Source organism: Desmodus rotundus, chromosome 2, assembly GCF_022682495.2.
Source record: "Desmodus rotundus isolate HL8 chromosome 2, HLdesRot8A.1, whole genome shotgun sequence".
Classification (NCBI taxonomy): domain Eukaryota; kingdom Metazoa; phylum Chordata; class Mammalia; order Chiroptera; family Phyllostomidae; genus Desmodus; species Desmodus rotundus.
In genome coordinates, this window is record NC_071388.1 from 194,364,582 (window position 1) to 194,378,637 (window position 14,056).

The 14,056-nt window shown below is 55.0% G+C and overlaps 2 protein-coding genes across 3 annotated transcripts; one reads left to right on the top strand and one right to left on the bottom strand.

The window, feature by feature from the left end:
- The first annotated feature begins 5,140 nt into the window (after positions 1 to 5,140).
- GPBAR1 (G protein-coupled bile acid receptor 1) lies at positions 5,141 to 8,459 on the top strand. The gene is made up of 2 exons (XM_053919068.1): positions 5,141 to 5,323; positions 7,282 to 8,459. Exon 2 carries the CDS (start codon positions 7,327 to 7,329, stop codon positions 8,317 to 8,319), a length of 993 nt encoding a protein of 330 aa, XP_053775043.1. The 5' UTR covers positions 5,141 to 5,323; positions 7,282 to 7,326; the 3' UTR covers positions 8,320 to 8,459.
- A 259-nt stretch (positions 8,460 to 8,718) lies between these two features.
- Positions 8,719 to 13,981, bottom strand: AAMP (angio associated migratory cell protein). Of its 2 annotated transcripts, none has more exons than XM_024564208.4 (11): positions 13,780 to 13,981; positions 13,175 to 13,333; positions 12,081 to 12,200; positions 11,424 to 11,563; positions 11,023 to 11,167; positions 10,631 to 10,714; positions 10,401 to 10,516; positions 10,170 to 10,273; positions 9,930 to 10,020; positions 9,590 to 9,744; positions 8,719 to 9,193 (listed from the first exon to the last, which is right to left on the bottom strand). In XM_024564208.4, the coding sequence occupies exons 1-11, from the start codon at positions 13,898 to 13,900 to the stop codon at positions 9,118 to 9,120; spliced, it is 1,311 nt and encodes a 436-aa protein (XP_024419976.1). In that variant the 5' UTR covers positions 13,901 to 13,981; the 3' UTR covers positions 8,719 to 9,117. The 2 variants fall into 2 exon arrangements, with proteins under 2 accessions (XP_024419976.1, XP_024419977.1); XM_024564209.4 differs by having other exon boundaries at positions 13,175 to 13,330; positions 13,780 to 13,980.
- Positions 13,982 to 14,056: the final 75 nt, after the last annotated feature.

Consider the following 14,056-nt stretch of genomic DNA (forward strand, 5'->3'; position numbering starts at 1 on the left):
GTGTGTGTAGCTTTGTCGCCACTTTTAAAAACAATAGTACGCACTAGTCAGAGGAAGTACATCACACCTATTAATGGTAGGTATTGATTTTGAAAGGTGTTTTAGTTATACATGCATATCTTGACTGGAGTGTAAAAATGCCTTTTTTCTGTGGGTCATACTCAAGAAGTTTGAAAGCCACAAGGTCATTGTCGTCCAGACATCATTTTACTTCACTCAAAGGGCCCTTAGAAAGCTCAGGACCTAGTTACGGAGTATTGTGCTCGTCCCCTCAACAGGCGTGTCCCCCAGAGAGTGCTGTCCCCAGCAGTGCTGACCGCGAGGCCTCCCATGTACATGGACGGAGTGCTCCAGCGGAGTCTTCCCAGTGTTCTCCTGGGACAGAGGCCCTTGTCACCTGCTTTTGTTAGGTGGGAAACCCGGCCAAATGACATGCCCTGGGTGATGGAAACATGTATGTATTCTGTCCCCCAGGAGCTAATAGGAGTTTTCAAGGGCAGTTTTGATTGGTAGCAGTTTTTGCTTTCCTGCCGATTTTAGAACATAACTCAGTAAGTGGGAATCCGCTGGAGTTTTTGCCAATAGTGGGGATCAGATTTCTGAGAATCTGAAATCTATAATCTGTATATAGCAAAAAAACCTAAGTTGCTTAGAAAATAGGGGAAAAAACAAGGTGTTACATTTTTTATAGCAGTAAGTCCCAGGGCATTGTCTTAATTCCAGGACTATTGTCATTAAAAAAAAATGTTGATGAAGGCACCTCTCCAGACGAGTGCCTTTGTCTTCACCTGTGTCCAGGATACACTTGGTATTAGTGTGGCTCTCGTCTCAAAGACCCTCCCTTTGTGGACAAAGGCCCGCTGACTTCAGCCAAGTCCCGTGGGACTGTGGGAGGAGGGAGTGCTCAGGATGGTCAGCACACGGAGGACGTGGTCTGGGGAAAAGTGACTCCTCTCGGTCACTAGTATTGGCTCACCTGCCCACGGTCCACATCTTGGAGGTGCAGGTGACCTTGGATATAAACTGTAGGGGTGGGAAGCGAAGTTTTGAAGATAATTACAATGCCTATAATTAATATACTTGATAATGTCATTTAATAAATCTTAGTTCCGTTCATATACAGCCAAGGTCAATATATATAAGCCAAGGTCATTTCATTCTGACAGGGATGTCCAACCTTTTGGCATCTCTGGGCCACACATTAAATACATTGTGATACATAATCACAAAAAATCTCAATATTTTAAGGAAAAATTACGATTTTGCGTTGGGCTGCATTCATAGCCATCCTGGGCTGCATGTGGCCTGTGGGTTGCAGGTTGGACAGACACCCCTGGTTGGGATTTTCACAGTCCTCTCTAAGAGAGTGGGTATTTTTCCCTGTTTGGATGGCTCTTAAGCTGCAACCAGGCATGAGGAGGGTGTTGGTGGGCATCTCTATCCCTGGATAAAGTGGGACCTGGGCATGCCTGGCAGGAAAGGAAGTGGAAGGGTGGGATCAGAGAACAGGAAGGTGAAGCCAGGAAAAAGGAGTGATGCTAGCTGCTACATCTGCCCTCTTACAGGGAGGTGGTACTTAGCAGTTGCCATTTCAGGTCCTTCAGAGTCATTTGAAGTTGGAATGTTGACCATTCATCCCAGAAGCTACAGGGACCTAAGACCCAAGCCTGGGTCTACTGAGGTCAGCGGGGAACACTATTTGAGTTCAAGCAATACCTACCCCTTTGTAAATCGGTAAAAGCACTGCAGTTTCCATGGCTCCCAGGAGACCTGGAGAATCTGGCTGTTTAGCCCTAACAGGACCAGGGTTTCTTCTGCCCTATTATGGTTCCCTGAAGGCAGGATCCCAGCCAGCCTCTGTCACAGGATGGTGCCCAGAACTCTCCAGAGACTCCCAAGAGTGAGTGAAGAGTTGAACAGCGGCTCGAGGAGGCCCACCAGGGTCCAGGAAGTCCCAGTGTCCCACTGCCTCCCCTCATCCGGTCAGTACCTCCAGCCCTCACATACGGCACCCAGACACTGAGGGTCAGCAGAGAAATTCATCCATCCAAGAGAATGGAATGGACAAAGGAGCCCCCAAAGGGTTCCCTGCCAGACTCTGGACTGGGTACCGTGAAGCAGTCTCGACCCAAGGAAAGGAAAGCAGGGTGTGGTTGGGGCTCTAGAGCCTGCAGTTAGCTGGATGGAGCACCTGCAAACTGCCTGCACCAGGATCCTGCTGTGGGCAAAGGGAAGAAGGCAGATGAGCCAGTCCCCAAAACTGACGGAGGAGCAGACAGGAACTGCATGATCCAGGAAGGAAGAAACGGCTGAGCAAGCAGGGGACAACCCAGGCCGCCCCGCTCCCACCCCTCAGACTGTCCCCCTTCACACGTCATCCCACACACAGTGTTTAGACAGAGCAGTGAAGAAGAAACACAGACATCCTGGATTCCTCGGGGAGGAGGCCGGGGCTGGGAACAGAAGGAGGTCTGTTTATTCCTGGCAGTCCAGTATCGAGGGGCCCCACGCCCACTTCTGTCCAGACTCCAGGATGAACTCTCCCAGAGCCTCTGACTTCTGCCTGACAGAATGGGGCTGAGGGCCATCTGGAACCCAGTGTTCTCCACCCATCAGCTCCCTTGAGGGTAGGTTTGAGGCTGAATGCTTTCCTCTTCCCACTTTTTATCCCAACAGAAGTCCTGCCTCTCCAGGACCCCTGACTGCTGCGCCTCCAGCCCTTCAACCCTGGTCTCTCCCAGAGGCCCCGACGTCCCCATGCTCTGTCCACTTGTATTCTTGAGTGAAGTTTTTCCTAACGTCTCACCTCCAGCTTTCTCGCTGCAATTTTAGCCTATTTCCTCCCATTTCAAGTCTTAAGGGAATATAACTGGCATCTCCCTCACCTTAAAGCCAAACTTGATACAATGTAAAAATGGGAGCACACCTCTTGGCTTCCCATCCCTGAACTTGCCCTTCTTCTCACTGTACAGTCAGGTAGTGAATAAGGACGTTTTGGTCAGTGAAGGACTGTGTGTAGAGTGGCAGACCCATACGATTATGGAGATGTAAAATTCCTATCTCCCAGAGTTGTAGCAAAACTCATTGCACAGATACTTAGCATTGTGTTACAATTGCCTCCATCTCCAGAACAGTAACATGCTGTACTGGCAGCCTAGGAGCTGTAAGGGAACAAGATTTGCCACCCCGAATATGTCTCATTAGCATAAGGATTATTTTTTTAGGCTGGTAGATTTTAAGCAACCCTCAGACTTGGAAGAAGCTCTGCAAACCAAGTAGAAAGGGAAATCTCCATTTGCAAGGGTATCTCCCTCTGTGGACCAGAAAGAGGGGGATGACCACATCTCTAGAAAGTCTTATCAGTGGAGATGACCACACTCAAATTTGCATAAGGACCTCACCCTGGTTTACCTGCTTTTCCTCCCACCCGCAACATCTTTTGTCTTAAGCTGCAGACAGCATTAAAGGGGACGGCTTCCAACATTGTGGCAAGTTACTCATTTTCCTGGGTCACTCCCATGTATACATGTTACCTATTTGTTTTTCTCCTGTTAATCTGTCTTTTACTATAGGCATGTCTCAGCCAAGAACCCAGAAGGTTAGAGGGAAAATTATTTTTCCTCCCCTACAGAGCTATAGGCTGCAGTAACCCTAGGTGAGGAGCAGGCTGTACCATCTAAGTTTGCATAAGTGCCTTCTATGATGTCCCCACAATGACGAAATCGGCTAAGGACACATTAGAAAGCACCCCTGTCGTTAAGTGGCACATGACTGTACGTAGTTTCCTCAGTTTCCCTGTGGAGTAAAAGTGTCGTTGGTCTCTTGCATTTCATAGGCTACCGGCCTTTCTCAAGGGGATTCTTTCTTTGAGGGGAGGGTTGGCTGGAGGGAAGGGACAAGCAGAGAATGGCAGAAGTCCTAATAATGTTAATAACAGCCACCTTTCATCGGGTGCTTTTGTGCCAAATACTGATCTACCGTATTTTTTGGACTATAAGATGCACCAGACCGTAAGATGCACCTAGGTTTTAGAGGACAAAAATAGGGGAAAAGACCCCTGCTCCACCGCTGCCCACTCACCCCCCACCCCCAGCAAGCCAGGTAAGCTACATTCGGACTGTAAGGCGCACCCCCATTTTCCTCCCAAAATACGGTGTTCTGATCACATATTACCTCATTTAGTCTCACAACAGGTGAGGACAAGATGAGCCCCATTTTACAGATGAGGAAACTAAGGCAAGAGAACTTTAGTTACTTGCCCAAATTCACACAGGTAAAAAAACGTAGGATCTCAGCCGGGGTTCTGAGATTCACAGCCAGGCTTTCTGATTGCAACACTGGCTCCTGTCACGGGAGAGGAAGGGGAGGAGTCAGTTGCTGAGACGCCCCTCCCCCCGTTAAGTGTCAGGCACTGGGACCTGATCGGTTACACGTGTTATCCCATAGCAGTTTCCACAACAGCCCTGGCAGAGTAGCTTGCTTTCTTCCCATTTTACAGGTGGGAAAATTGAGGCCCAGAGGTAGCTTGCCCAAGGACACATCCCCAGAGCTATTTGTACCTCCTAGCCCAGAATTTGACTCACAAAGTAGATGAGAAAAATGCAGAATGATTGTAGAAGGCAACAATGGCTTTATAAGCTGAAAAGCCCATCAGGCCGTTGGATGGGGGCAGTGAAGATCCTCAGGCGGCAGACATCCCCACTCTTGCCACCACTACGCACGCACCCCTCTTTGGCAGGCAGGCAGGATCAGTAGCTCTTACGTGAGGCCAAGGGAGCTCAGTGTGCTGTCAGCTTGCTGGCCGGTCTGGAATAAGGCTCATAAAATGTAAATGTATTAGCTGGGGCGGAAAGTGGGGAGGGGTAGAAGAAATCATTATTCATTAATTGGGATGCATTTCTCAGATTAGCTAGGCAGTAGCCAGGGAGAGGTCTTCAAACTGGGTGACCTGAGATAGAGGATCTGCCACCCAAGTGACAATCTATCATCAGTGTCTGCAAAGGGAAGCTGGTACAGCAGGAGAGCGAGAAAGGCCTCCCAGTTGCTACAGCCAGGATGTGCCAGGTCCCACCCTCAGAGGCGGGGCCAGGCTGAGACCAGCAGGCCTCCGGCTTCAGCTCCACTCACCCCAGAACCCAGGCAAGGGCAGAGCCTGGGCTGCCAGGAGCCTGGCGTGCTGCTGTCCCACAGGGCGGAGTCGCCATGCTCTCCCAGGCCAGGACGTCAGGCATCTCCGGAAGCCCTGTGAAGCTGGCTGCAGCAGCTCCCTGACACTCAGAAGAAAGCCCAGGCTGGGGGACCAACACCTGTCTCCAACTGCCATGTGAGTAGCTGTGCCCCTCCCCACCTCGGCTACACCTGGTAACCTCAGCCCCAGATCCTGAAGGGACCATTGCACCTAGCCCAAGCCACCAGAGCCACCAGGGTATGCCATGTGCAGGTCACACTACCCACACACCACTGGGAAGTCACCCGTGGGGGCTGGCTGACGCTGCCTTTCTTGCTGCTCAGGTGGAGATGGAATAGGGGACTCCCTCCAGGGGAGGGCTAGAGCTCCAGCCCAGGATCCAGAGGCCAGGTCTAAAGTAAGGAACCCCGAGGTCTTGCAGGGTTTAATAGAGTTGACCATGCAGGGACAAAGGGGAATAGAACTGGAGGGCTGCTGAGAAGGAAGGCTGTCCTGAGCGGGGGGCGGGGTACTGGGGAAGATTTAGGAAGAGAAAACGAGAAGGGAAATGGGTGCAGCAGCTTGGAGGCCCTGCTTGAGGGTCTTGGGAGGAATTGAATAGAAGGGGACCTGATCGGTTACACGTGTTATCCCATAGCAGTTTCCACAACAGCCCTGGCAGAGGATGTCCTGCAGGACATCCGCCGACTAGAGCGGGCAGTATGCCGTGGGGCGCCCTCAGCCCTGGCCCGGGCCCTTACCTGGAGGCAAGCAAGGGCACAGGCTGGAGCCACCCTGCTCTTTGGGCTCTGCTGGGGGCCCTACGTGGCCACCCTGCTCCTCTCGGTGCTGGCCTATGAGCAGCGCCCACCACTGGGGCCTGCAACTCTGTTGTCCCTCGTTTCGCTGGATCAGGGGCAGCTTCCTCTGATCTCAGGGTGGCTGTGAGCCCTCTGATCCTTCTGGGGGAGGGGGCGGTAGGACTCCTTTCCTTATTGACTTTGATCCTGGAATAGCAGCTGCTCCCCTGCCGACAGAAGCAGGGGTTCCAGCAGGGCTCAGGACCCTCCCCGTTGCCTGCTGTGGCAGTGGGGCCAAAGGGCTAGACGACCGAGAACCAGGAGCCAAGTGAAGGAAAAGACAGGGACAGACCAGAGCCTCAGAGAGGCCAGGCCCTGTCCAGCAGCTCCTCTTCCCTCCCCTCCAGGGTTAGCTTCAGCCCAGAGGTGTGTGTGTGTGGAGGGGTGGGGGTAGGGGTTGGGGGGTGGTATCCGCCTTGCGGCTGGCCATCTCCGCATTCACTGCCAGTCCCTCCTACCCCACCCCGCCCCCAGCAACAGTTCCCAGGAAGGAACCTGTTGCTAGTGTGGTGTGGATGAGTCAAGTTTATGGGCCGGAGGCTGCTCACTGATCTGTAACCAAAAGGCTTCAAGGGCAGATGGGGGGGGGGTGCGGTTTAAGGGACAGGGCATCCCACTTACTTCCACCATTGCCCTGGACTCTTCCCTAACTCTAATGCTCAGTGAGCCCTGTCTCTGCCTCACTCCTGCTTGCCCGCCCCCCAATCCTTAATGCTCTGGTGCCAACCAGGCTGTGAGCATCTGAAGAGGGACCCTTCTCCTTCATCTCGCCACCCTCTCCTAGTACCTGGCCCCAGCCTGAAGGAGACGACTCTGGCTGGCCAGAGGACCAGCACACACCGGCCAGACCCTATTTTCCCCTTTGGCTAATTCAGAGGCCTTACTAGGTGGAGGCAGGGATGGACAAGATGCCTTGTTGCTGCGTAGGCCCACCTTGTAATCTAAACAGGCATACCCACAGCTGCTCGGAGGGGACCAAACAGAAGTGGGTGAAGGGAACTGCGGGGACCTGTCTGAAGACAGCCACTGCTGCACTCCACTTGGTTGCTACCATACAGGACATCTGTTGCCACAACTGAGTTCTTAAGAGAAGCCCAAAATAGAAAATTTTATGTAAAACTTAATTGGCCATTCATTGAAAAAATGCTTATATGGCAGTTCATTGGGCAGCAACCCCTAGAGTAATGTGCATCCCCCAAGAGGACAGCATCCTGCAGCCCCAGCCTGACTCTGGCCACCCCATTTTCTGTCCAGGCATGCCGGCAGTTGCTCCAGCTCTCCCCTGTCCCCAGGCCCAAGATGACATCCAACAGCACCAGGGAGGAGCCCAGTGCTGTTCCCATGGGGGCCTTTGGACTCTCCCTGGTCCTGGCTAGCCTCATCGTTGTGGCCAACCTGCTCCTGGCCCTGGGCGTCGCCGGGGACCGCCGCCTGCGCAGCCTGCCCGCTGGCTGCTTCTTCCTGAGCCTGCTGCTGGCTGGACTGCTCACGGGGCTGGCACTGCCCGCACTGCCAGGCCTGTGGAGCCAAAGCCGCAGAGGCTACTGGTCCTGTCTCTTTCTCTACTTGGCTCCCAACTTCTCCTTCCTCTCCCTGCTCGCCAACCTGCTGCTGGTGCACGGGGAGCGCTACATGGCGGTGCTGCGGCCTCTCCGGGCCCGTGGGAGCACTCGGCTGGCCCTGTTCCTCACCTGGGCTGGGCCCCTGCTCTTTGCCAGCCTGCCTGCTCTGGGATGGAACCGCTGGGCCCCCAGTGCCAACTGTAGCTCCCAAGCTGTCTTCCCAGCCCCCTACCTCTACCTCGAAGTCTATGGGCTGCTGCTGCCCTCCGTGGGTGCTGCAGCCCTTCTCTCCGCCCGTGTGTTGGCCACTGCCCACCGCCAGCTGCAGGACATCCGCCGACTAGAGCGGGCAGTATGCCGTGGGGCGCCCTCAGCCCTGGCCCGGGCCCTTACCTGGAGGCAAGCAAGGGCACAGGCTGGAGCCACCCTGCTCTTTGGGCTCTGCTGGGGGCCCTACGTGGCCACCCTGCTCCTCTCGGTGCTGGCCTATGAGCAGCGCCCACCACTGGGGCCTGCAACTCTGTTGTCCCTCGTTTCGCTGGGCAGCGCCAGCGCAGCGGCTGTGCCTGTGGCCATGGGACTGGGAGATCAGCGCTACACAGCTCCCTGGAGGGCAATTGCCCAAAGGTGGCTGCGGGCGCTGCGGGGAAGAGCCTCCCGGGGCAGTCCTGGCCCCAGCACTGCCTACTGCACCAGCAGCCAAAGCAGCATGGACCTGGACTTGAACTAGGGGAAGGGCCTCTGCTCACTCCTACCAGAAGCATCCATCCATCTCAGCCACCAAGCCTGTCCCCCCTTGTCTACACACCTCTGGATCAGAGATCCTGCTCCTAGTTGCCCACACCCTGGTCAAATAAAGGTCTTCTGGCCCAGTTTATTGGTAACTTATTCCGCATTGCAGAAAGGAAGAGGCAGGTGGAACAGCTGTGGAAAGAACCTAAAGCCAGGCAGGCATGAGGGGAGATTCCAGCTCTAGACGGGCCAGCAATTATAGGTGAGGCCGTACCACCAGCAGAGAGGGTGAGCTGAGTGCTGGAGATGTGGCTGATTTGGGGGCGCCTCACCCTGACATGCCCCTCACTGGTTCTTCCTCAGGTCTGGCCACCACAAAATCAACACAGACACTGTCTCTGGGAAGTACATTTTATTTACATTTTTAAAATCTGTAACTAATATCTCTTCCTCCTTTCCACCCCCAGAGACTTGGGAAGGGAAAGAACGGGCACCTCAAAGACCTACTCCCCACATACAAATACACACCCCATAACTCACACCCACAAATGAAAAGTAAGGGAAAGAGGTCTGAACCTCCCTCTGAGGGATCCCCCAGGTCTGGGTGAGGGGGTGAGGTACCCGAGGGGTGGGTCTCTTAAGGGAAGAAAGGGACGGAGGGGGCAAGTCAGTATGAAGGGGTTGGAAAGTAGTCCGAGGCCCCTCCCATCCTGTTCCCTCGTACCCTCCTGCCTCTGCTGGTGAGGGGTCTCCCTTCACCTCCTCAACACCAGACACAAAGCAGAGGCTGCAGCCACTAGCGGTCAGGTCTCTGGACACAAAATACTTTCGCTTTGTGGTCTCCCGACGTGGTCACCACCAGGGAGGCATCTCTGCGGACAAAAAGCATGGGCTGGAGGAGGGGGCCTTGAGGCCAGCTCTAATCCCACTTACCCAGGGGCCCCCGGGCAGCCTCCTCCAGCACATAATTCCAGACCTCTAGTGCCTAGCACTGGCCGACACACCCACACCGAGTGAACACATGTAAAGCCAGCAACCAGTGAGGGCAGGCCCCGGGACCGATGCGACACCCGGTAAGTCACTGTCACCCAGTGACAATTCCCTCAGGCTTCTCAGCACTCCTGCCTCACAAGCCATAACCAGGCCTTGGGTCCCATTTTCCCTCACGAACACCCCCCACACACACACACCCTCAAGTCCCTCTGGCCCGCCACGTGCTATTCCCACCTTCCAAATACAGGCACCCGGCCCTTGCCCAATTCACTTACTTGCTGAGGGCAAAGTCCAGGATCTCAGCCGTGTGGCCTCGGTAGTCAGTCAACAGGCGGCCGGTCCGAGCGTCCCAGAGGCGCACGATGCCATCCAGGCTGCAGGTGTAAACCACAGCAGTACCTGCCTCCCACAGCAGCTGCACGATGCCAGACTGCACCAGGGTGCAACAGAGGTCAGGGCGAGAGGGGTGAGAGACACCTGCTTGCACCTCTCATGGAGGGAGGCAGGGTGGGCACACGGGCCACAGAAGGACGAGCAAGAGCCAGGACTGGGGCAGACACTCCCAGAGCCCTGGGTTTCCCCACAGCTATGACCATGGTCCCAGGCTGCCTTTACCTGGTGCTGACACTGGTGCCTGAGGGTCTGCGTAGACAGGTCATAGATGGCCAAGGTCCCATCCAGGTAGCCGACAGCTGCCAGAGGCATCCTAGGTAAAGGAAACCACCACAAAGCTCACAGAGGGACTGGGCTCCTGTGCCCTTCATTCCTTCCTGGACCCCTGGCCCAGGCCCCTCCCCAAGCTCATCCCTCCCATCTTCAGGCTATCTCCAGGCCAAGGTCCTGGTTCACACTCACACACTGCAGAAGCCCAAGGATTCCACTGAGTTGGACTCACTCTCCTCCCCTTCTCCCAGGTTGGGCTGGGAGGCCACAGTCTCGGGCCTGAAAACACCCACCACCTATGAGCCAGAGGAAAGGATCAGAGAAAGGCTTGGTCCTCTAACAGAGAAGGAAGGCGGTGGGGCAGGGAGGACAAGTGAAGAATAAGGAAGGAAGGGGAGAAGACGCAGAAAGTGGAGGGCTCACCTTGCCGGTGGTGGCACTGACCAACTTGGCCTGACAATCCACGGAGCCAGTTAGGATCAGGCTGCCATCCTGGTTGGTGGCGACACAGGTCAGAGGGCCCTGGTGACCCTCAGTCCCTAGGATGGAGCAAGGGGATAAGTCACATTCACCCTGTCCCCTCTGAGTCCTGCCCTAGGTCTTAGTCCCCTCCCCACAAAGGTCCAGAGTGACACTTCCCCCACTTTTGATACCTTTTAGTACGTGGATAGGGTTTCCCTGCTTCAGGTCCCAAATCCTGATAGTGCCATCTTCATAGCCAACCACAGCTCTCTTCCCTACAGGGCCAGAGGCATAGACAAAGAGAGAAAGACAGCATACTCAGACACACCCACCAAGGGAATCTAGCGGGGGCACAAGAGAGGGAGAAGAGTGAGGGCAGAGACTCTGCCTCAGGGACCAGCAGAGGGGACCCAGTTCAGGGTGGAAAAGGGGGAGCTGTCTCTCTGGGGCCTGGAAGGTCAGTGCTTCTAAGAACAGGCCTGGAGTTTGCAGGCTGTGATCCAGTAGGGAGCCTAAGAAGCACGTAACTGCGAATCTACCCTCTCTGCACTCAAGAAAGGACACTCAGGGAAGCTTCTCTCACCATCAGGGAGGACTCGACCACATGTGGCTGGGCAGTTGGGACCCTGGAAGGTCTTGCAATCACCATTCGGGACCTTCCACATCCATGTGTTGCCATCAGCAGTGCCCGCCAGGAGAACAGGTGCCCGAGGGTGCCACTCCATCCACTGGACAGAGAGGAGGGGTCAGCAGGGAGGCCTGTCACCCCATCCCACCTAGGAACCTGCCTAATGAACCCTACCAAGCTTCTCCTGCTCTGAGCCAGCAGGGACACTCCAGGTAACAGGCACAGATGTTCTTGCTGTACCTCAAGGGTGCACTGGCTCAGAGATGGCTCGGTCTGGGAAAGGCGAGGCTGAGCCCCTCAAGCTCTCACCCACTACCCAAGGCCCCCAGAGGTGAATCCCACTCCCATGATCTCACCTCCAGATCTCCTGCTTCAAAGGACCAGACCTCCTCCTTGGTGTCCACCTGCCACACTTTCAAAAGGCCACTCATGTCCCCTGTGGCCACTAGGGTAGAGTCATGGCTGAAACCAGCACAAGTTACAGAGTCTTTATGACCTTCCAAAAAAAAAAAAAAAGGAGAAAGAGAACATCAGGACACCAGGTAGTGGGATACATGACCCAGGTATCTGGCCTTTTAAAGGACCAGCTGGGAGAAGAAAGGCAGATCCCAGCAGAACAGGTGACCAAACTCATCGTCTATGCAGAAGTTGACACACCCAGGTTTCCCCAGGGCAGGCACTGCTGGCCCCCAACTCAACCACGCATAGCCCAGGCCTATATCTTACCCTTTAGTCCACTCCACACCTCTGCCCGGAACACTGACATCCGTCCCTCTTCCCACATCCTCCTATGTCAGCCTGTGTCTCCTCCTCTCAAGCCTTTCCAAGACTCTCTTGCCCAATTACTGCCTCCCTTCCCTATGTCCATGACAGACTATGCTATTCTTCTTTGGAGTCCTTAGGCCCATACAGCAGGCAAAACAAGGGTCAAAAATGGCTGTTGGATGCACAACCGCTGTAGGTGAGCCCCCTGAGACCTTCAAAGGGACATGGCCTCACTTGAGCACCCTTACCTGCACACTCAAAGAGCAGCTCCCCATCGCTGAGCCTCCACACAAAGGCTTTGTCATCTTCACCCCCTGTCACCGCCAAGGTGTTGGTCTTGGGATCCAGGCTCACACAAAACACAGACGCTGTCCCAAGAAATGTCCCAAGAAAAAGACAGGTAAGGGGATGGGGCTCCCACCTAGGGTTCTCTCCTTCGGGATCTACAGGAAGCCCACCCCCTTCCACCCAAAGCAACATGTCTTTCCTCTTGGGAAAGAAGGATGCACCCAAGTCCTTCTAAGTTTCAAGCATCAGAGCATTGGAGAAACCCCTCCCCAAGGTTGCCAAGCCCCAAGAACTTCTCCTGGGCAGATCCCCCTACGGTACTGCACCCTTCACCACCCCGCACTGATGCCAGGACAAAGAGGAGGGAGCATGTGCAGGGCTTTCAGTCCTCGGCATGGGATGCCACCAGGCTGGGTACAAACAGAGGGAGGAGAACATTGTGTTACTGGTTCCTTATTAAGAGTCAATAATTGAAGGTTATATAAAATATGCTCAGAAAGGTACTATAACATCTAATTTACACTAAGGTAACTTAAAAAAAATTTATTGATTCCAGAGAGAAGGGAAGTGTGGAAGAAAGGGAGAGAAACACCGATGTGAGCGAGACATCGATCAGCTGCCCCCTGCACGTGCCCCAACCAGGGACCCAACGCACAACCCAGACATGCGTCCTGAGGAGGAACCGAACTCTTCACCTTTCAGTCTGTGGGATGACGCCGAACCAACCGAGCCACACCGACCAGGCCAAAGTAACTTTTTACAACTTTTACCACAGGCGACTTTTTAAAAGAAAATTAAGACCCAGAGAGATTTAAAGATCATAAATTGGTAAGTGGCAGAGGTAGGATTGGAACTCAAAGTTTCTCAACTGACTCCAGGAGCCAAGCAAGCTCTCCTCGGGTCCCTCGGCCTGCCCCCTACCTGTGAGTTCCTCCAGGGCAAGGCCTGTATTTCCCTCTCTCTGCATCCCTCATAACGCTCGGTACACGGCGGATGTGCGATGCTCAAGTGCCCGCCTGGCCTGAGTGTATGATGGATCTCCACAGAGACCTACCTGAGTGCAATGCAAAGGTGACCTCGCTATCATCTGGGCCCTCCATGCTGCCGACCACCCCTTCCTGGGGTTCCAAAACCCAGCCCTCCTCGTTGCCCTCTTCCTCCTCTTCTTCTTCTTCAAAGTCCACGTCTTCCATCTCCTGGGCTAGATCATCTGCTTTGGGGAGAGGAAAACGGGCCTCAGCAGCGATAGGAGGGATGGAGACAAGGTGGGGAGGCCTAGGGCTGGGGTGGGTCATGTGGCAAGAGGGTGAGATCAGACGAACGGGATGATGCGGGGGCGAGAAGTGGCAGGGAGGCGGAGGCATGTGGGACGGAGGACACGAGAGGTCCGAGCACCTGGGGTTGGCCAGAGGCTGTGTGGAAAGGGAGGACCGAGGGGATGATGGGAAGGGGGTGTGTGAGGGGAAGGGCCCGAGGAGGCATCAGGGGAACCCCCACACCGGCCAGGCCTGAGACGTGTGGGGGTGGGAGGAGAAGGGAAGGGCGAAGGAAGTCGGTAGGAATGACCGGTAGGGTGTAGAGGGGAGGGGGGAGAAACAGGGGTCATAGGCCAGAGGTGAGCGCCTCTTGTCCCGTGGCCTGAGGACCGGCAATTCTCACCCGGGTCCGGCGGACCGGGATCCAGCTCTACCACCTCGATAATTTCTTCATCACCATGGAAGCTTAGGGTCTCCAGCGGGGGGGTGTCAGCGGCAGCCCCGCTTTCCGATTCGGACTCCATGCGGCGCAAGCAGCCGATCCACTTCTCTGGGCCCAAACGCCTCCCAGAGTCAGCTCTCCGCGACGACGCGGAACTAGGGCCCCTCCTCCCGGGGAGGAAATAGGCGTAGGCAACCCCCTGGCTGGAAGAGCGACGGCCGCTTGGCCAATAGGGAAA